Raw genomic sequence first — 23,365 nt, 5'->3', positions numbered from 1 at the left:
AAGTCAACAAATGTAATCAAAATATAGCCAATGAAATATAGCTGTTCCCACGGTTGACATTCCAAAGCCAAGGCGATTCAAAGTCGTGTTCGTGAACAGGATAAATAATTGTTGTCCCAGGTATGTAACAAAAGCAACGTCATCTCGAATCCTGACCAAACAGGCCATACACGGTCCCAAACTACTATACTGGATTTAGAAACGAGCGATCGCGAACGATCGAAAAAGAAGGTCTTCTCGTATACACATGCATCGAACCTTGTAGGCAGAGGAGAGAGAGCCTGGGAACGAGTTTGCAAAGAAAGAAGCCACAAAAGAGGACTAGAAAGACGTAGCAGATGGACACGAAAACGAGGCCCAAAGTTCCTTGAAAAAACCTAGAGATGCAGCGTGCAGTCTTCACAAAAAAATCTCGATTTCTGCCGGCTGCAGACTAGCCTGCAAAAACAGCCGTCCTTCTACGCTCCCGGCCTGAGCGGCGTTTCGCGAGACGCCACTCGGGCCGGGAGCGAAGAAGGACGGCTGTTTTCGCAGGCTAACCGCTGACAGGCCGAAACAAAATTAGGATGCGTTCTCTCGTTCCTCGAGAACGCAATAAACATTGACGGTTTTCCTTCGGCAGAACTTTATTAACAACGGACATCGCGGCTGCATGTTATCATGAAAAAGATTTACAATTTTCCCGAGAAATCTGAGCTGCCAAAGTTCATACTTCCGGAGAAAATTAGTTGGCTTATTTTTTTCTGCGGTTTCCGGCGTGGAAATGAAAAAAATTGCAGAGATCAGGACAGGCTCACTTTCTATATGACGACATGGCTGATCATCGCAGTTATACGGAATTATAGACTTGTTAGCCTGCGTAGCTCGGCAGTTTTGAAGCAATTTGAGCGCCCTAAGAAAGCGGCGAAGCCACGATAACGAGCGCCAAAGCCGGGAGTCTGGGAGAGAGACACGAGAGAGAGACAACTGAGAAACCGGTTCCTCGCGGCTTCGCCGCTCATTTTCACTACTTTGCCGCTTTGGGCGCTCGCGCTCAAGTTCCTTAAAAAATTGCTTAAACCGCCAAGCTACACAGGCTATAGAATTGTATGTGGAATTATGTTTATAAAAACGACTGCGATCATGCGCAATCGAAGTCTTTACTCAATCGTCTAAAAATGGCGCAATTGGTCAAAATACCCATCTACCTCGTCTAGTACGCTTTAATCGTACGGGTCAAACTAGCCTTTTAGATATAGTATAACCATAGCATGGCTCTTTCTTTAGAACATCCTATTTGGCGAGAGATTTGTATTCTAAGCTAGGACCCTCTAAAAATCTGTTCAAATTTGGCATGTAAATTAAATTGCGGCGATAGTTGTATGTTTCAAACGGCCAAGAAGTAGACAAAACCGAGAGAAAATGAGGGACAAAACGTAATTACTTTAAGATGATTTTCAGCTCAGAGAAATGATCAAGGCGTAAATTACTAATTGTGTGAATATGAAATCAAGGCAAGTTTCAATCTTTCTGTACTGGCCTGTTTTAAAAATGCGCAATTTTACATAAATTCCATCGGCCATCTTAGTTGATTTATCGTTCCGTTCACAAAAATGTGAACTCGCTGGAACTTTTAAAGTATGTTTCTGAAAAAAAGTTCACCAAGAGGGTCTTTTTAACACAATATAAGAAAATTCAAATTTTCCAACCTAACGTCAGATTCTCCATATTTAGAGGCAGTGATGCTATATTTAAAGGTAGTGGTTCTTAAATACTTGGCTCGTTGTCAAGAGGGTAGTGCACTGTCATCGTTGTTGCCGTCACTGGCGGGAATCAAATTAGACTCAATTTGAATCTATTGTCGCTAGGTATGCAAAAAATAAATCAAATCAAAACACTAAAAAATTACAAAGGCTTCACTTTTATAGAATACTTAGTTGGAAAACTAGTGCCGGTGTTTCGGAATTTACTTGTAAATTCGAAGCATCGCCCAAAAGAATTTTGCAACCCCAAGAAAACGCCAGAAAACGGATAAAGAAATCAAGGTAGGCACTAAGTAGAGAATGTCGTGTTGAAACAGTTGATGACGCTTGAAGTTCTGTACAATCATGACCTGTGCTTGTCAGCGCTGTCTGTTCGAGAAAGAAAATCAGATTTGGCCAAGAAGCGATAATTTTTTCGACTCTGTCGACAAGGTTTGGACTTCAATATTTTATGTGGCCTGTTTTCCATGAGAAAGAAAAGGTCTCAATCAAATTTTTTGCTATTTAGTCTTACACGATGCCTCTTTGCTCTTTAGTTAAGCATTCAATACAAATAGAAACCTATAAATATATAGACCTATCGAGCCCATTTAGAACACAAGGCAGCTCTCTTGGTACAAACCTATTAAAGCGAGACTTCGAAGAACAACTTCCCTACGTGACCCATTAACATAACTCTAGAAAAGTCTGCTAGCTGTGAAGTAATTTATATGGCTTTGGGTTAAATATATACAAGGCCGAAAGGACTGTAAAAGATTTCGTCTTATAATTAGTATATATAGGCTTTACCTTGCAAGAGAAAATTCTGATTTCACTACCAAGTCGTCTACATCAGCAAACTGAAGAAGTCTTGTGAAGGTATTAGGGACCGTTCATTTTTTATGAGGGAGGGGGGGCTGGTGGGATTTGGGAAGCACCATTTAAAAATCGCATGACCCCCCCTCAGCTTACCAATTTTTTCACATGGCCCCCCCTTATAGCGGACATTTTTTGGGATGACCCCCCCCCCCCAAAAAAAAAAATTGAACAAACAATATTTAGATTTCAACTTTTTTAATATTTCTCTTTTATCCCCCTACTTCACGTTATTGTGCTCACTATGAAGACAATATTTACAATCTCTATACGACAGAGAGCTGTTGTTTAAAACACAAATCAAAAGAAAGAGAAGTCAATTTCGGGTCTCCTAGTTATGGCTCGCGCTGAGCATGTGGCATTTGGCCTCTAATTGGCATCTTCCTCATCTGAATTGATGAATGCAAGAATGACGTCACTTGAGTCATCTTCTCCCCCAGAGTCAATGGCATCACTGTCATACTCATCAGTGTCACTTTCATCCGTTTCACTGCTGTCAGCACTTGCCCTGTTGTCATTTTGTGTCAATGTCCTGGCATTTCTCAGTGTTGGTTGGCCAGCTCTGAGAGGACTCTTCTGCTGCAAGCATGAATGTCTTACAATTGCCTTCACTTTCTCACTCTTGCTGCTTTTCAAATGCTGCTTCAGCCCGTGGTGGTTTGAGTACTTGTTTAGTTCTGGAACACGTAGCTTTTTAAACTTGGTTAGATCTTGGCACAACTCAGTCCAAGGATAATCCTCCTCCCTACTTAACTTTGCCTTTTCTTCTGCTCTCTTTTTCCTTTTAAATTCCAGCACTTCAAGATGCTGAAGATAATCCACCACAAACTTCGATTTGACAATAAACTTATCTGCAAATAGAGCAATGCTCTCTGGGTCAGATAAAACCAGCCTGCCACTTCCATGCTCTTTCTTCTTTATATTGTTAATCCAACCGGGGAAAGAGCGCATTACTACATGAGCATCATGAAAGAGGCTCATTCCAAAATGCGCAATAATGGCGAAAGCGACGAGTCGTTTAAGAAAAGGTTTACAGCTGAACGATCCAGGCAGTTTGACATCTTACAAGCAAAAGAAGCAATTTTTCTAGGTGCGAATGGCTGTTCAGAAGGGCGAGTGAGTTTTCCATGCAAGGGTACCAGTTGAAGCCCAGTGATGGAAGAAAACTGAACTTCTCCATCAAAGAGCACAGAGCAATGGTGGAAAAGTTGAATGTCATATTGAAAGATGTAAAGGAACACGATTCCACACTCTTTCAGTCCAATGGGCTTGCTTTAAAGCAGGGCGAAGAATTTGCCCACAGTTTTAATGTAAAACAGATCAAATGTACAGAAGCTAAGTTGACGAAGGTCACGCAGGACATGGAAGCACTAGAAAATAAGAAGAGCAATTATAACAGCATATTCAAAGGCATACTCAAACAGCACATCAACAAAAGGAGAAGGAAAAAAGAAAACCGCAGAAAAACAAATGAAAGAAAGAGGAAGCGGACTGAAAACAACGTCCAACGAGTTTATGGAATCTGTGTTGGAAACCCGCTAGGAAATGATCTTCCACAATGCCTTGTGTACCCTCCTAGAACGGCCGTCCCGGTAGAGTGTCTTAAAGTTGAGGATGTTGCCACGTCGATATTTAGAAGAGATGGGCCATACATCGCACAGCTCTTGGAAGGGAATTATTTCACCAATGCTGCAAGAAGCAGAATCACCACCAACCTTGAGCGGGAAGTCAGAGATTATGTTTACACCTTCATGTACCCTGAAGAGTACACTCTGACGGAAAGCATTGCTGCTTCTTGCAGCATCGGTGAAAGAGACTCTCATAGCAGCACAAGCGGCGACGAAGAACTCGACGACAGCGGAGATGAAGATGAGTGCCAGTGAAAGTTGCATTCGAAAATAACAGTCTTAAATTTTCAGTAGCTACAAATGCTTTTTGTCGCCGAACGTTTTTTTAAAGCAGAAGGAAAGTTTGTAATAAATTTGTATCCTGCCTTCTATGTTTATTCTATAGCAATTTTCTTGATATTCAAACATTATGCCATTTTAAAGTTTTACTAAAATATTTCACGTGACCCCCCCTTTTTCCCTTATTTTTTTGGGATGGCCCCCCCTCGAAAGCCATTTTTTTTCGCATGGCCCCCCCCCCAAATCCCACCAGCCCCCCCTACCTTATAAAAAATGAACGGTCCCTTAAATACATGAATTTCTCACAGAAATGTTACGCTCTGCTTGCTTTGCTGATATTCGCAGTCGTAAATGTAATGCCGTAAAGGATTGATACAGAAACGTGCTACTCTTACCACACTTAAGTAGAATCAGCTATGAGAGAAAAGAGCAATTTTCATCTTTTTAAAAGCCCCGAGCCAAGGAAGGTTAATTAGCCGCAGGAATTATTTAACCACAAACTAATTCCACCACGTTTCCTCTGTGCTGAACACTGTCTGCATTTTCTTTTCTATCACTGCGTGTGTTACGGGTTCTTATTCGTACATCCGTTAATGCTCAATTCTCAGGGGACCTAAATCTCTCGCTACAGTATCTATAAACTGTTCATATTTTTGTAGACGGTCGGATCTCAGCCAGTCTACTTCAGACAGTTTTGAATAACCGAGACAATGTTTTTTAAGTTCTGCTAAAATACCTCTGTTTGTCGCCCAAAGGTAGCTCTATATTCATGTAGATCGTAGCTTAGCGTTGATATTTATGGTTCATCGGTATAGGTCATGGAAACTTTAAAAACGTGATGTGGTTTTGTGAGACCACCATATAATTACTGATTTCATATTGCGTGCAAAAGCAATAGAGGAAGTCATACATAGTAACCCAAGGGTCACGTGGTACGTCTAGGATTAGGTAGTTGACCCAAAAATTTACTTCATTGTTTTCTCGGCTAAAACTGACCAATTAGATGCCTGGAAGTCGAAATTCCGCTGAAGACTAATAGAAAGCGAGTAATGCGTTCTCAAAATCCCGAGTTTTTAATATAACTGAGAAACCGTCCCACAATAAAGCAGTTTAACACAAACTGCTCTACGCTACCTGTGGATTCTAGATCTTCAAGATGTCACACGGAAGTCACTCACATGGAGGGATGGACGAACACACAACGATGGCGACGAACGCGTCTACAGCCATGAACCGGTCAATGGATCACCCAAGTGGTAACGCTCACATGGGAGGACACGGTGAAGCTGCTGGGCATGCGGTAAGAGTTGTTAACTGATGCTATTTCTCAGTCTTAAATGTTACACATTAACCTCCTATAAGCTGATCTAGTTGGCAACTGGTGGCACCTCCGGTATCTATGACGACTGACGATTCATGGAAAAAGTGAAAATAAATACTGCCGGAGACGTTTTCCTTGCTTTGTAAATAGTCAAAAGAGACATTTAATTGTTCGGGTTTGCAAAACCGACCTGCCGGCATAAATTTCTCCAAAAGAAGATTGTGGCTTTATTGCCATTTTCTGAATTCCGAGACTGCAGTCTTTCGAAGAGTTGAGTTTAGATTGCGTAAAAGATTCCTTTTTATCGATTTGTAAAATAACGACCACCGATAAATTGTTTACATAGTAAGCCTTCGATATTTCCTCAAGGTTCATATTCGGTCCCTAAACTCTGTTACCTAAATGAAGACGTGAATCTTTCATGCATGGCCAAAGCTGAATCTTCTAATTTGCAAATAGCTAGGGTCTCAAAGTTTCTAAAGCAAAGACATTCCCGAAAGTAGGGATAAAATTTTATGGTTGTTAGCAAAATCCCGAAAGCAACAACAAACCAACAGTAAAGAACGCGTCAAGGAGACTTCAAACGTAATCCGGCAGTTGACGCAAGGGAAATGACAGATCCGACAAGCAGAACTGAAAATATCTGTTTTAGGTGACCCTCATTACAAAGACAATATATTACTCTGTTTGGTCATAACTATGGTTTGGTAATACAAAAATTCTTTCTAACAAGAATTCTCTCCTTACTTTCAGTCAGCTAACTTATTCTTCTTTCATCATTAATGGTAGCGATTATGACCCTTGCAATGATGTTTCAAAATCCATGTGAGTTGTTCCTGAAGCATAACTAAGGTTCTAAGTAAGAGCACTTCACTTTCTCAGTGACAAGATTGTTTCGAAATCAGCGGAAAAGAGTCAGTAATTTCTCAACGTGAAAATGATCAAGACCCAACCCAAAGTCGCAAGCACTCCAGATTTAAGAGGGAAAAGTATTAACTTGAAACGATATGCCGTAGAATTCCGAAAGTAATGGCTCCCCCCTCCCCGCCCCCCTGAAGATAACGGCTCCCCGAAATTAGCGTTAATTTTTTATCAGCCTATTGAACACCGATAGTAACGGTCCCTCCGAAAGTAGCGGCCCTTTGAAGAACTCACTAAAAGAGAAACTCTCTGATCTCAAGCGCAATGCGGATGGAGCACTCTGACTGCAGGACTGAACAACTTGAAGAGTTATTCGTGATTTCATTTCGAACTTTACTGAATTGTTCTCAAAACTATGATTTATGAGCTGTATTTGTCTAGCGCGAGTTAAATGATACGCTGTAGTGTAATCAGTTGCATCGCGAGCCGATATAATGCGCTATAATAGTTTCGCTCCACAGAACCAACATTAAGGACCGTTTTTGTTTATACAGTCTGCTTTGTTTATGTGGGTAGTTCGGAACACACACAAATGGAACTTTTAATTTTATGTGTTATAAGTCCGCTTAACCGTATAAACTTTTTTTAGGCCATCCGAAAGTAACGGCTACCCGAAAGTAGCGGCCCCTTTTGTCTGCTAGATCCGAAAGTAACGGGGGCCGTTACTTTCGGAATTCTACGATTTTTTCAATTTCAAAGCCAATATGTGTTGATGAACTGTTCCTTAATCAAGACCTAACTTGCTGGCAATTACCGTTATTAGCACAAATCATGCTTTGTTTATACGACAGCAAAGAGCGGATGCTGGACACATCAAGTGTAAGTGAATACAAATAAAACAACCCACTCCTTTTACGTACGCAGAGAAAATTTCCTGTTCGTGGTAATTAATGCAACGTTCAAAGTTTCAGTTCAGATTTTATGTTCTTGTTTGTTTGGTTGTTTGTTTATTGGGAAAATATTGGTTAACAAACAACATTGCATGATATCGAAGCGACACAATACAATCCACTTCACTGAAATCTAAACAGAGAGTAATTTGTGGGCAATGACTTTGTGATTGTGGTTTAGACCACTGTAAAACGTTTGTGTAATATAAATTTTAAAAGATCCGGTTTTCCTATTTTAAGATCAAGAACGGGTTGATCACGTGAACTGAATGGCATTTTTTGTTTCTACAGTTGACACATTTTGACCTTTTGGTAGCTTCTGTCAAATTTTTACGTCTAAGCAAGAAGCGTCAAATACTGGAAACAAACGGCAGGCGAAAACCGAAAATTTCACCTCAGTTAGAAAATGTTCCTAGCCAAGGCCTGAATCTTGTTGTATTATAGGGTAAATGGTTTCTGTGTTTAAGTTACTCGAGCTCTATCGCGCCTTAACGAAAGACCCAGAAACTACTCTCAAACCTGCGATATTGTCAAGCTTGATATTTCGTACTTATATTCTTAACACTGCATCTTATCAGCTTGTTTGTTCTTCTAAACATTCATCTGATCAACGAATCGATTTTTTCTTTCAGTGTTGACCATACAACCTCTAATTCAGTGCAGCTTTTAAACCTTATTTGTAACTTTTTACATTGCGTGTTGCTTGGACTGCCGCCTTTTTTCTTATTTGATTAGCTGAGACTTGTATTATTTTCAAATTGACATTTAAATTATAATGTCCTTGGCCACTGGTTAATTAAAACTGATAAAAAACCACTGGCAAAAAAACAGTTTTTTTTTTCCAGTTAGCCTTCTCTTTCAGTAAACAAAAGTGACATTTCGCGCACACTAAGGTGGCTCAAAACAGTTTCCAACACTTTCGACGCGTCATTATCACCACTCTTTATCAGCTGATGCCACAATCATGGAGTACAAAAACTGCCCAATCATTAGTGAACACGTGGTTATCATTTTCATGACACTATACGTTACCATAGCAACAATATTACCTGCTAAAAACACCTGTAATTTTAGCTTAAAGGTGAAAAAAATTTAAGATGGCTCTGAACCCTATGAACAGATTTTGTTAAAAAACACTCTGCCAAAAGTTGCACCTTATCCTGCCGTTTCTGAAACATATGTACTTAAAGCTAAAATTAAAGGTTAGTTGCCTAATATTAATCTGAGTATTCTTTGTGTTCCTTTCCAGATGACGTTCCATCTCAGAACAGATCTTAACCTCTTGTTTGAACCCTGGGACATTTCCACGACAAAGGGTAGATAAAGTTGACATCATTTGTAAAATTAAGATAAAGCCGACCAAAGCACTCAGGCGCAGTAATCCGCGCAGTGTTTAACAATGCAGGGAGCTTATATTTTTAAAGCCCCGACTGATCTTTAGTAATCCTGACCTATTTGATTTCGATCTAAACTTGTCATTTGAGAGTTCCAAGAAAAACAACTCCTATTGTCCAAAACAGATGGAGAGATGTCACGCGCCCTTTAATCACTTTTTTCTCTCCAATTCCAGTGTTGGTTGGCTCGTGTATTGTAATGGTTATACTGTCCGCATTATATGAAGGTCTTAAAATCTTCAGAGCCAAGCTAATGAACATGCACGCAAGAAAAGAAAGAGAAACCAGAAAGGAAGAGGCTGCATACATTACAAAACCTCAACACTGCTGCAGGTAAGACGATTGTTCTTTATCGAGTTCAAGATTGACACTTAAGAGGCCCTGCGCCTAAGAAACGACCGGTGATTTCCGGCTAAAAATTAAAATCGGCCGATTTTTATCTCCCAAGCAGAGGTTACCGAATACTATTTAAAAATGAATTTCTTTTGTTTCAGTTTCGATTTAAACCAAAAATATCGAGCCGCAAACTTTTTCCGTCTGATAGCAGCAAAATCAGGCCGAAAATAAGCCCCCGCAAAAAACTGTTCAGAAATTACTATCGCAACGCAAAATAATGAGAAAACTACACAGTGTTGAAGAGAAAGGCCTTGTAATGTAATATCATTCGATAAACATCAAAAAACTGCCGAAGCGATTAACAAATAAAGTTTCAAATATTGCATACTAAATTAGATGGAACGTTGGAGCTGATTTTAAAATAATTATTTCTCAAAAGTTCAACGCTTTTGAAAGCAATCACAGTCATGAATTAGACATTGGAGGGATACACATCACGTTTCTGGAAAAACATTTTTCGGCCAAAGTATATTGACCTTGTACAAAGCGTTCAAAGTTACCGTGTTTACCGTTATCCTGCTACTTCGGCGAAACACTTCTCTTTTGCCAATACGGCCGTGGATAGCGTGGTAAACGCCACTTTAAACTTTGCTAGGCATTCAAAGACCATCCTGAGTAGAAGGATGTAGAATTGAAAGAGAAAGGAAGATGAAAAATACGCAGAAAAAGAAAATAACTCGAAATTACCATCTGCTAACGAAAGTTGAATCTGGAAAATGTCGTCCTGTGACAGCGGTCATTGACGTCATTTGTCACGTCAAGTCGTAATAGCGTGGGAAAACGAGTCTGCAATGTCCTTTGGGCGGTCAGCGGCTAGGGATCCAGTCGTGACCCCATAACTTAGACTACGCTGCGGCAAAAACGGTGCGGTTGGGGAAGTTTTTCTTTTTGAGTGACCGTCATTTGTGAAAAATAACATAACATTGTTCCACTAAACGTTTTCTGGCCGGGAAAAATTGTTTTCCTATTTGTGCATTCGTTTGGATTCCGCCGCTGTTTAGACAAATGACGTTTATGGAAATGGCCGCTGTCACGCGACGACATTTTCCAGATTCAACTTTGGTTAGCAGATGGTAATTTCGAGTTATTTTCTTTTTCTGCGTATTTTTCATCTTCCTTTCTCTTTCAATTCTACATCCTTCTACTCAGGATGGTCTTTGAATGCCTAGCAAGGTTTAAAGTGGCGTTTACCACGCTATCCACGGCCGTATTGGCAAAAGAGAAGTGTTTCGCCGAAGTAGCAGGATAACGGTAAACACGGTAACTTTGAACGCTTTGTACAAGGTCAATATACTTTGGCCGAAAAATGTTTTTCCAGAAACGTGATGTGTATCCCTCCAATGTCTAATTCATGACTGTGATTGCTTTCAAAAGCGTTGAACTTTTGAGAAATAATTATTTTAAAATCAGCTCCAACGTTCCATCTAATTTAGTATGCAATATTTGAAACTTTATTTGTTAATCGCTTCGGCAGTTTTTTGATGTTTATCGAATGATATTGCATTAAAAGGCCTTTTTCTTCAACACTGTGTAGTTTTCTCATTATTTTGCGTTGCGATAGTAATTTCTGAACAGTTTTTTGCGGGGGCTTATTTTCGGCCTGATTTTGCTGCTATCAGACGGAAAAAGTTTGCGGCTCTATATTTTTGGTTTAAAGCGACACTGAAACAAAAGAAATTCATTTTTAAATAGTATTCGGTAACCTCTGCTTGGGAGGTAAAAAATCGGCCGATTTTATTTTTTAGCCGGAAATCATCGGTCGTTTCTTAGGCGCAGGGCCTCTTAAAGGAGCTAAGTCACGGTTTCCGCATCTTGAAAAGTCTAGCCTGAATTTTTCACGTTTGTCGTCGTTTGCAATCCGCGTTAATCTTTTCCATCCTTACCCCGGCCGTCCTTGTTCCTTTATGGTTTATCTCTTTGGGATTTTCTATCTTAGTAGCGTGCTTTTTTCAGGTTTCCTTCAATTTATATGTAATTTTGTACGTGGCCAAAATAACTCAAAATGCCGTGGCGGACCTCCTTTAACATTAACATTCTCTTAGCTGGTTTCTTTTCGTGCTATTTCTGATATTTTGACGGCTTGGCAAGTCTTATATACATACATCCTTTATTTGGAAGAGGTCGAGTTGAAGGCAGCACCAGGCTGATGTGTGTCACCACACGCGTGACGAAGTCTTTGGGTTGAAGGGGAAGTTGTTTCTAGATTATTCTTTAAGATTGTCATTGCAAGGTGAAACAAACGTGAAGTACGAGTGATGTTGCTGTAACAAACGCACGCGACCCACTGAAGGTCTCCATGCCACAAAAACAACGTATAACACTTCAACCTACTCCGCATACGGACAAGAAAAGAACACAAATTTGATTGCAATAGTCATTCCTTGAAGGAAAACACTTGAACTCCCGATTCCTTCAGTAAAATTGAAACGCTCCTGGGAAGTATGCTGATCATGACTACCGGGTCAGGAGTTTGACTCCACCCACATCTTGCAGACAAATCTCGTACACAAATCTCATCCTTCCGGGATTTAATACTTAAAAGCCCGACGAAGCAGGACTCAGAAGAAATGCTTCTTCCTTTCGGAAAAGGTTGTTCGTTCACAAATGCGGAAAATAAAGAATTCCGCTATCGATATCTAAAGCCGAGCATGCGACACTTTTGCTATTTGTATTTATCGTACCTAACATCCTTAGAAATTGTACGTAGAACAGTAAAATTAACGAAACAACCGAGCAACATGCAGTACATTCTAAAATCCAAGTGCTTGTAAACATGTGCACATATTGGTAGTCGCAGTTACGTCCTCGTGTATTGGTTCATTAAGGGCCTCTTCATATGAGCCCGGTCAACCGGGCTGGCTCGATTTCCGAGATCTCGCCTTGCCACTCTCTCCTTAGCAAAATTTCAATGTGTTCATATGAGAAGCCAGGCTGGCCTGGTTACCGAGATCTTGGTAACCGGGATGAAAATTTTCCAATATGAACGCTTCAGCCCGGGTAACCGGGACGAGACTTTTTAGACGAAATAGCTTCGCTTTCGCAACATAGCGGCCAAAATGGCATAATTTTAGCCTTGTATGTATTTCCACTTTAGGAGTAGGCGAATTAGCTTTATTAGTAAAGTTACAAGAGTCCACAAAACTGCGACAGCCGCGAACGATACAAGTTTACGTTCCACCATTTTGGTTGTTTCTTGGACTTCATCCCGGTCGACCGGGCTGAAATTTCCCATAGGAACAGACAACAAAATTCGTCCCGGTTACTGGGCTCATGTGAAGAGGCCCTAAGGGAATAATCATTGTATTGCATGCGTCTTGAAGTCTTTGTTTAGCTGTATTATTTGGTGTTTTTGTGTCGGTTCCCGTCAGTTTACCGGTGCACGAGGACAGAACATAGTCGTCTTTCTTAGTTGTTCCCAATTGGTAATCTCCTTGCAACCAGCTAATGGTTTAACACGTTAGTAAAATTGCTGTTAAGTTGTTTTATGGTAACGTTAACTTGGGGAGAGGAGGGGAGGAGCAATAAAATGCATGAGGCCTGTCGCCGGGGTGGCGAGGTCAGGAAATGATCAGATTGGCGTACTTTTCTCTCTTCGAAAAGGAGGGCCCAGCCACCTTGGCTCAACCGTCCCCAGTAAGTACGACAAAGACATGAAAGTCAATATGCAAGATGTTGATTACTACGTCCGTCTTTCTTTAGGCAGATATGCAGCTGCCTTCACTTGACGCAGACAGCAATTCACGTGGTGCAAGTTGTGCTGGGATACCTGCTCATGTTGGTAGTGATGACGTATCAAGTTTACCTGGGCATTGCTGTAATATTAGGAGCGGGACTGGGCTACTTTTTATTTGCTGGATTGATCAGTGAAGGCGTTCAAGGGAAACCCAAGTGTAACCCGAACTCCACGGAAGAGAATTCAGCAATTGTTCTAGGCATGACAAATTTCAACGAAATCAGGGGTGGACCACAAATGCAGGAACAAAGTTCTTCCTATTTGGGCATTCATAATAAGGGATTTGGCCACGGCTAGTTATTCAGCTTAGCTGTAGGCTGGTCTTTTGTATCGGTTCTTGTGTACCGGTACAGAAGGACACAACCTAGTCGTCTTTCCGAATTGTTGGCCCAAGGCCTATTCTGATGTAAATTACAACTAAGAGCTACTAGGCCCACGATAGAATCGTAATATTCCACTTAGAGAAACAAGTGTAAAAGCTAAATAACTGGAGGAAAATCATGTCCGAAAGACGCAAACAACTTAATGAATAAAAATAGAGCGTTAGTTTGTATTTTCCACATAAAATATTTCACTAACTCTTTCTAGATTATTAGCTATATTTGTACATGACAGAGCTTTTAATCTTAGACTATTGGCGGCAACAAGTACTGATGGTCACAGAAGGTATACTAAGTAATCCTGATAACTTTTTCCTAGTTTATACTGTTCCCTTCTAAAAATACGCAATCAGAAGGAATTGAGAGTAATAAACGTGTTTCCTCATATGATTACCTTTTCGACTTTCTTTTGACGTCATCATGCTAACAGTGCTACTTTTAAATACTAACATGTACTACGCTGATCCCCCATTTTCAGTCAAGTGTACAGATTTAATTTTACATCGATCGAACTCTAGGAATCAATCGAGCTCGCGATTTTGTTTTTAGATCAGAAGCTGAAGCTTACTTTGGCAAGCTAGCATCATAACACTCGAGAAAACACTCATTTCATTCTTATGACTCTTATTAAAAATAGTATCGTTTCGTTGCTGCAAAAGGTAATTCTAACAGTTACCTTTTAATTTGGGTAAAACGTTACTGTGTCCGTTCAAATGAAAGAACTGAGTACAGTTCTACTCCTGTTCCTGGTTTTTGTTTTATTATTTTGCCAAAGAAATCATAACCTTTTTCCATTTTGAATTTGATAACTTGATAGAGAAAGGAATAAAATGGCTGAATTTGCACGCTCACCTTGTTATTTGTCTATCCTCACTGGGCTGGCAAATCTGGCCTGCTGTCTAGCTATCTGTTATTCAAATTAGTAACACGGGAAACTGTCCTTTAAAACGGCGACGCCACATCACCCATCTCCACATAAACTGACTTGACTTGCGTGTAATAGTTGATGGAATCTTCGCCCAGTTCCCGACCCACACCTGACATTTTGTAGCCACCGAAGGGAACCTCGGCTGGTGTTAAATTGTAATTATTGATCCAACAGGATCCCGCTTGGAGATTAGCGATAACGCGATGGGCGCGAGTGAGGTCTCTGCAAATAGACAGCATGTGTAAAAATTAAGCAACGAAAACAAACAAAACGGAAGGATGGAGAGGCAGAAAGGGTAAGGGAAGGGACGGGACGGGTAGGACCCAATGTAAAATAGAAAGTCATGTCACAACTTTGCCCTTTTGGTCTGAAAATGGGTCTAGTTTATCTTCTGGTCTGAAATTAGTCGTGGTTTCTAAGAGAACCACGATATCATATCTACATCAAATATTTTTATCTCGTTCCACGGTTCATTTATCTTTGAACAGAAAAAGGAGAAAAGGAGACTATCATTCGATGCACCATAAAATGATCAAAAACCCAAACGGCCGGGTCTGCAAACGTGATGGAAAATGGTATATTTTCTGGGTCTTAATCTGCGTGCAGGCGTCCACTATTGTCTTTGTTTGAAAAGGATCAAAGTTGTAGAACGTAGCGTTACATGCCTGGGTTACATGCACTCCAAACAGGTTTAGGAGAAACCTTCCTCCTCCTATCTGGTCACAGTAATTGACCGCTCTCTTCACAATAATTTGATTCGACTTGATACTCCGTAATATTTCCAAGTCCCTCTTCCATCTGGACAAACGAACCACATGGAAGCCAAAACACAGCGGTATGGTCTGTCTTCGACAGTAGAATAACATTACTTATGCTAACTTGTAAACTTAAAGCAATTGCTCCAGGCAGAAATGTCTGATCAGATACAGAAACCAAAAGTATCTGACTCATTCCAGCCTTCTCTTATCAGAAAACTATAGGGTGTAATTAGAGATGACTAGAGACAAGTCACTTAGAGGCCTAGTGGCTCAGATATTGACTAAGAATGTTACTTTATTATATGGCTAGCTCCGTGAGCGGGCAAGATGACTCAAATCCTGCACTGTGATTGGCTACCCGAGCGGGCAAGATGGAGCTATCTTGCCCGCTCGAGACTACCCGCCGTTCCCACAAGAAAAATTGCCGTGAAAGCCATGTAATAAATCCTTTATTGTCAAAGTTTGTTCGGTCAAGATGGCTGGATATTGGGCTCGTTCTTTTTTTGCGAGTTTATGGACCTTGACTCCGTCTTGGTCCATAAACACGCAAAAAAATAACTTGGCCAATATCCAGCCATCTTGACCTCACACTTGGTCAATTGCCCATACATACTGCCCACCATTCCAAGGACACTGAACAAAATGCCAGTGGAAGAGCTCAGTACATGCTATAAAGTAGATGGTCCCTTACTTTGTGAACACTCCCGCCGCTAATCCAAAATGAGTGTCATTGGCTCTATTCACAGCTTCTTCTTCTGTGTCAAATGGTAGAACTGTCATGACAGGACCAAATATCTCCTCCTTGACAACTGTCATATCATCTGAACAGTCTGTCATTACACAGGGTGACATGTAGAAGCCATTGGCCAATCTAGGCTCATCCATTTTTAAGCGTTCACCCCCACAGAGAACTTTGGCACCCTAAAGAAATAATTATCAATTGGCTAGGTCTAATAAGGTCAACAGGTAATGTCTCCATTGGGTGAAATGGTAAATACCTTTATTATTTGCATAAATATGTAGCCAAAGTGCTTGCTGAAGGGGTGCAGTATTCCAAGACTGCAATAAATTTTGGGAATGGCCAGCCATTTGATGCTTACGTTTTCACACACTTGCTCTTCTTGGAGAGTTGCACACCCAGGGGGTAGTTCATTATATAAGCAATACTTAGTTCCTTACCCCCGAGTGGGGGATAGGGCCGGAATATGTATGGGTTATTGACCAAGTGTGAGGTCAAGATGGCTGGATATTGGCCAAGTTCTTTTCTTGCGTGTTTATGGACTGAGACTCCGTCTCAGTCCATAAACTCGCAAAAAAAGAACGAGGCCAATATCAAGCCATCTTGACCAAACAAGTTTGGTCAATAAAGGATTTAGTATATGGCTTCCCGGGAAACTTTTCTGGCAGGACACAGTGGGTAGTCCCGAGCAGGCAAGATAGCTCCATCTTGCCCGCTCGGGTAGCCAATCACAGTGCAGGATTTGCCCACTCACGGAGCTAGCCATATAATAAATGCATATATACAACCCCAAAAGTATGGTTTTTGAACAATTTTGGTCAAAGTAGGATATTGTTTTGCGCATTCTGGTCAGCACCTAAGCATATCATTGAAGAAGCCACTTTTGCCATTGCTATAATTCACCACTCGAGAAGTGATTGGGAATTACAAACCCTGCTGAAATGTTACTGTAAACCAAAGGAGTCCCTATGTGGGATCTGGTCTGAAACTGGGGAACTATTTTTTCATTTTTCGGCTTATCGAAAGCACACAGGAAGTTGCAAAGTTTTGGTCTGAAATAAGGCAAGGGTGACAAAAAGTACATCATACATCCCAGACTCTTTTTTTATTTTATATATTTCTTACCTCTTTTTTCGCTGTGTCCACATATTCAAGCACTTTGTGAAGATGTTCTTCAGAAATCAGAGCCCCCATCTGAGTGTCTGGATTCATAGGATCTCCTACTTTGATGTTTTTAGTACGCTCCACTACTTTACTGAGAAATTCATTTAAGATGCTCTTTTCCACAAATACCCGAGTTCCATTGGAACACACCTGTTAGTAAATAAGGAAAAGTACATTGATGAATAGTGCAATGCTCACTGAGCCTCAAGGAAGAACATTTTCCCAGAGGACTTACAGGCAAGGATGTTATATATTGAACACTGCATATGTATACTAATTTATAAGTTCTCTACCTCTCCCTGTGTAAGAAAGTTGGCCATCATTGCTCCCTTAACAGCATTTTCCAGGTCAGAATCAGCAAACACAAGAAGAGGAGATTTCCCTCCCAGTTCAAGAGTGACTTTTTTAACACCAGCTGATGCATCTGCCATGATCTGTGACAAGAGGAGAACTAGTATTATAATATTATAACAAAACCTGAAATACAATATAGAACTTCCAACTGACAATATATTTTGGAAATGGTAAATATATGACAACTTTAAAATCAGACCCCACTATGTACTGTAGACAATATTATTACTTACCATAACCAAATTCACAATTACCCAATCAGAAGCCTTGTCTACTGTCCTGATATCCTGCGATATCAAGTCACTAACCTGATATGGCTACGATATCATGCTCACTTGGCCAAATTTGTGTACGGTAAATATCTAATCGTACCTTTTTGGTACACTTCGGCAGCATCTCAGGTTCATTTGGTCTCGCCATGGGTATTTTCGTCAAAATATGAACCATGGCTCGTCCAAACTCAACTAATATGCTGCCGAAGCATCAAAAAAAGAGATAAGATTAGGTATAAATATTACTAATTTCAACAAAGAACATGCTTTGAGCAAAATTTCAGACAAATTTCAATGTCCAGATTGTAATCAAATATTTCATTACCATCATTAGTTGCCCTCTCTTGTGTATTCCTCTTATAATTTGTCCTTATGATAGTAAACTTAATTTTTCTTAGATTACTTTTTATCTTGTTTAGATTAGAAGGCGGCTGATGACTTCTCCACTAGCAAATACCTTACAGTTAGTTTTTTAAAATGCCAGTTCATGCCTATATTGAAGGTTGTTGGCATATAGAGTATCATCAGGCAATTTCCCCTGAAATGAATGTTATTCCCCATTGCAGTTTTTTCAACCCCCAACATTATGTTGTTCCAGCAAATATCCTCACCCTTCCCAGAGAGGTTTTTGGGTTTGAAACACCTCCATTCCATCCCCTTAAAATTTTGGCTTTTGAGATCCCCTTCCCCCCTTTGAACTTTCAGTAACCCTCCACAACGTGGGCATGGATATTTTCTGGAGCCACACCTTTTGCCAAGTTGTCCTGACACTTTGTTTATATGCACTGATACTCCTGGTGATCAGTGATGCACTGCAAGAGTACAGTGTGAAACCCAAGAACAGCAGGTAACAACCTTGTCCACCTGGGTATAACTCAGATCTTTTAACCTGGAGTCCAGGAAAAGTTACCATTACACCATGGGGTTCAACTTTCAGGAAAAAACCTTGGGGCCAGCTGGCCCCTAAGTTTTCAGATTTAGTCACCAGCTTAAGTATTTCAGTGAAGAGTGAGGAAAGTTAGACGCCAGTGAAAAAAAAATTGGTTGCATTGGCGACCCCAGTGGTCACAATGTCGAGCTCTGCACCACTGTGCCATCATCTTACAGATCTTACCATCTAATTTTTACTTCAGTCTAGTCTGTGATTTGGATATACTGCACATCCACTTCAAACAGTAGCAATCACCTTACTTTTGATACAGCAACATTAACAGGGTTTAAGAAATTTACTTCAAATGACCATAAAGTTCACCTTTTGTCCTGTGGGCACAGATCCCGTAAATGAAACCTTTGCAACATCAGGATGTGATGTTAGCAAGTGACCAGTCACTCCTGCACCCTGAACAACATTTAAACCTCCATTAGGGAGCCCTGCTTCTGTAAAGATTTCAGCGATGTAGACAGCAGTCTGGGGTGTGAGGGGTGATGGCTTGAACACGATGGTGTTCCCACAAGCTAGGGCAGGCGTTGACTTCCAGACACAGATTTGAAATGGGTAGTTCCAAGCCCCAATTCCTACAAACAATGCGATATGTACATGATATCTGGTTCCTTCAAAGGATCTTTGACTGAAGTTATCCTGCATTTCTCACCAACCTGCTACCACACCCAAAGGTTCCCTTCTAGTATAGGAGAAAGATCCATTTGGAAGCTGGATATGCTTTCCACTGATGGTAGGTGCAAGACCGGCATAGTAATCAGTAACATCAGCACAGCCTTCTATGTCCCATACAGCTTCGTGAAATGGCTTTCCTAATAAAGAAAGAAACATCATTGTGTACATGTGAATGTGCGATAATATTCAATTTAGTTCACACAGATTGTACATGGTCGCTACCACAATGATGACAAGTTTTGGGACCATACAATTATACCAAGAATGAGCAATTACAGTTAAAAGAAACTAATTTCCATATCAAATTTGCTTTTTACACCTTTCTCCAGAGGGCTGTCTTTTTTGTTGACCATAATCACACAATTGTTTATTGCAATACTCCATGTAAAAACCTTTACAGTCGCCTTTGGGTTAAAATGCCAGTGCCACTCTTTTAGCTGTGTAGGGATGTAAACCTCTCAAAAAGCACCTCTGTGGAGTCTATGTGTTGTAAATAAGTGCCTCATTGTCATTTAGGGGTGCACTGGGGTGGATCCAGGGGTGGTTAGGGTGGTTCAGTCAAACCCCATAAATGAGATGAAAAATTGCTTAAATACGTGTCGTTTCTGACAAGAACCTTTGTGGGCAAACATTGCTAACAAATATTATATTTCATCTTCTGAAAAAAGACTTACTTGAAAAGGGCAAATTAAAATACTATTGATGGACGAGAGTTTTTTACCGCTTTTAAATGCCTCATTTATAATGGTAATTGAACTGAGTGGAGTGCAATTTGGTCTGAAATCATACGCGTGATTTCAAAATCAAACGAGCGCACAGCGCGAGTTCGATTTGAAATCACAAGTATGATTTCAGACCAAAATTGCATGACACGAAGTTCAATTGCCACTTTATTACATCCATTTTGAAATCGCACAATTTTATCGCCTTAAATTTTAGATTTTTGGTGTATTGTTCCAGTAGCCGGTTTGTTAAAAAAAGCAGAACTGGAAACGCCTTTACGTCTAATTTAGTATGCAAAACGATGTCATGTGACGAAAACTCATTCGAGCATGACAAAGAAACAAGCAGTTCTGATCTGAAGTCGAAAATAGTCTACTTCAGGTATAAAAGTGCAATTCTCGTCGCCTGAATCAATTATGGAAGGCCTACCTTTCTTCTGTGGTTGAGGCTGAGACTTTTCATTGTCTTTGGAGAAGGAATTTGAAGGTGCATATCCTGTGTAATTCTGCAATCGATTTCTTTTGAGTTGTGAAACTCCCTCGAGTGCACAATGCCCAGTGGATAGTACGTTTTTTTTCTTTTAAATACCATTCAATGGCATGATTTTAAGGGGTCCAGCTCGTTATCATCTCCGTTTCTTTTTGTAACCTCGGCGTAGGACTCAATACTCAGGACCTTGTCAAGTTCTCCCAACGCCATTTGTTTTAAGATATTTCCAAGATGGCGGGACTGGCACAGGCTTCGTAAGACGTTCGTTCATGCACTATTTTGTGCAGTGTGGCGTATTTTGACTATGTTTATTCACAGCAACAGAGTTGAGCTGTTTTGTTGCTTCGTTTGAAACTACTGGAAACCTGGAAATATCTACCTTCTTGAGATGACTCTGAATTTGTTGTTGTGTGGTTTTCGTTTGTTTATGTTTTACTGGACTCAGTATCATACGGATCTTGAGCAGATGTTGAAGAAAAATCGCCAAAATATTCATCAAAATGGACACTGAAAGTTGGGAACTTCCATTAAAGTAGGTCTTCAGCCTAAAGGAGCTCATAATCGTCATTCAGAAACTGTAATTAATTAAATTCGTCAATTTTTTTTGGAAAAAAAGCTACAATAACAACAAAGTTTTGGCAATAGTATTTGCAAAATTCTCCACACAGTGGCTTTTTGCCTTTCATTTTCCTGAAATTTTATTGATTACTTTAAACTAATCTTGAAATCTGATTGGTTGTTTTGTTTTACTGGCCCTTTCTCATTGGCTGAGAAAAAGATGCGATTTAGAGCAAAAAATAGTGCGATTCATGATTAAATTGCACCACTAAGAGCCAATCAGATTGCAAGGATAACCAGTGATTTCAAAATGGATTTAATAAAGTCTAAAATCCATTTTATTCAAGTACTTCCTTTCTTTATTTGTCTATTTGGTAAAATAACACGTGATGCATACTCCTGTCAAATTCTACATGGCGCCAAAAGTGACAGTTTTTCTATCGGCAGCTATCATAGGTTAGGCGCTGTGGCTTAGGCCAGAAGCTTAGCCTCTTTGTCAATCAGCTCATCAGGGAGTTGTGTAATTGTTCACAAAGATTTTGATGGCCATTGCACACGAAAGCCCAAGGAAAAGTCCATCAGAGTTATGTCAAAAAGACAGCAACAAATTAATCCTTTTTTTCGCACCGCTAGCATGTACATCATCAGGAAGGTAAGCATTATTATAAATACCTAAGCGTAGTCCTTGTTTAAATAGCTCAAAACAGAGATGATTTCAAAGATATTAAGCAACCAACAATCATCCTTCAAAACGCTGGAAATTAACTTTCCAAGAACCTAAATAAGACTCTGAGGGGTGGAAGGAGGTGAAGCATGCCTCGGATTCCTTAGAAGGATCTTTCTTCAGCGAACAATTCTTCGAACCCCCCTTCACCAAATCCTGGATCCGCCCTGGGGTACAGTGTTTAATTAATGGTGGTCCTTTTTCCAGTACATCCTACTTCTACCAGCAGGGCAAGCAAAACAACCCCACCCCCCACCCCACCCCCCACCCCACCCCCACTCCACCCCCACCCCAGTTAGCTCAAGGGCTGGATCCGCCACTGAGAAGAGCGAGGTCAGTCGATCGTTCTAATCAAGACTCATTATTATTGACACCATCAATACTTGAAAATTTGTCTACAAGCTTATATCTAAATCCTACCGGTGTCCATAACTTCCACAGTTGCCAACTCCTTCACTCTACTCCGGATAATCTTGGCAGCCTCACGAAGAATTTTCCCCCTCTCCATGCCAGACATTTTAGACCAAGAGCTGAAAGCCTGTTTCGCCGAGACAACTGCGCGATCAACTTCCGGTTTACCCGAACCTTGAGTCTGACAAATAATGTTTCCGGTGGCTGGTTCGATAACATAGATATCGCTTTCATCTTCTTCGCTAACTGGATTTATACGATGGCCATCTATGTAGTTCAACGGCTTGCAAGGTTGGTCGGCATTGGTGCTCGAGAGCCTTTGAGGAGAGCTTAGCAGAGGAGAAAATCGACTTCTAGAGCGACGAACAGACCTGTAGGCAACTCGCGAGATCATAATATCTTGCAATTGAAGGTTCTGCAATTCTAAATCCTCTGAACCTTAACGAAAACCGTGCGTAAAACGTGTACAAAGGAGACACTCGTGTCAAGAGTAATTTTCTGTCACGAGACTAGTGCAAGTCCCTCGCAAGTCTGTCGCAAGTATTGAGCAACAAAGCAGCCTAATTATTTACGTAAGAATACAGACGACGGTACCATACCATGAGACAAAGGGTTAAAGGTTCAAATACACTCTCACAAAATGCAAAAATGCAATCCTTTAAACAACAGTGAAAAAAAAATTGACACAAATCATTTGGTAATGCAATTTCATCGCGTGACGGAGGCCGTGAGTTAATCGCGTGACACACACGGAGCAAAATACAAAGAAAGAAAGAAAGATTCAACCTCAACAACCCTCTATGATCTACCCTTCAGCGACAGTTTTCACTCTGTGACACTATAAGCATCACAAGAATCTTACATTCATATTCAAGATGCTCATTGGAAAATTGCAGTTCGTTTCATAAGATCTGCAGCTTGGTTCGTTCCCTGCTGGGCTCGTTCCCTTCTCGTGAGCCGGGATCATGATCTAGATTTGCCATGACAGCTGTGCCTTTTAAGGCCTGGGGCAAGGCTGATCTGTGCGACGTGAACAAAGGCACAGAAAAGGTTGCTGTCGCTCCTGAAAAGGACATTTCTTGTGTACGCAG

At 40.6% G+C, this 23,365-nt stretch overlaps 2 protein-coding genes across 3 annotated transcripts; one reads left to right on the top strand and one right to left on the bottom strand.

Annotated features, from left to right (window-relative positions):
• Window positions 1–1,810: 1,810 nt before the first annotated feature.
• On the top strand, window positions 1,811–13,929 carry LOC110064235 (protein SLC31A2-like). 2 transcript variants are annotated; one of them, XM_020771251.2, is made up of 5 exons: window positions 1,811–2,024; window positions 5,652–5,804; window positions 8,886–8,952; window positions 9,207–9,363; window positions 13,126–13,929. In XM_020771251.2, exons 2-5 carry the CDS (start codon window positions 5,661–5,663, stop codon window positions 13,454–13,456), a joined length of 699 nt encoding a protein of 232 aa, XP_020626910.2. In that variant the 5' UTR covers window positions 1,811–2,024; window positions 5,652–5,660; the 3' UTR covers window positions 13,457–13,929. The 2 variants fall into 2 exon arrangements, with proteins under 2 accessions (XP_020626910.2, XP_089130906.1); XM_089274780.1 differs by lacking the exon at window positions 1,811–2,024 and having other exon boundaries at window positions 5,512–5,804.
• LOC110064234 (4-trimethylaminobutyraldehyde dehydrogenase A-like) lies at window positions 13,686–22,791 on the bottom strand. The gene is made up of 7 exons (XM_089274779.1): window positions 22,284–22,791; window positions 19,351–19,506; window positions 19,007–19,269; window positions 17,422–17,562; window positions 17,090–17,278; window positions 15,917–16,146; window positions 13,686–14,689 (listed from the first exon to the last, which is right to left on the bottom strand). The coding sequence occupies exons 1-7, from the start codon at window positions 22,666–22,668 to the stop codon at window positions 14,482–14,484; spliced, it is 1,572 nt and encodes a 523-aa protein (XP_089130905.1). The 5' UTR covers window positions 22,669–22,791; the 3' UTR covers window positions 13,686–14,481.
• Window positions 22,792–23,365: the final 574 nt, after the last annotated feature.

The sequence above is a fragment of the Orbicella faveolata genome, unplaced genomic scaffold (assembly GCF_042242905.1).
Source record: "Orbicella faveolata isolate gen_17 unplaced genomic scaffold, um_ofav_v1 contig_36, whole genome shotgun sequence".
NCBI lineage: Eukaryota > Metazoa > Cnidaria > Anthozoa > Scleractinia > Merulinidae > Orbicella > Orbicella faveolata.
The sequence above is the reverse complement of the archived record's forward strand: the minus strand, read 5'-3'. Positions and strand labels throughout refer to the sequence as shown.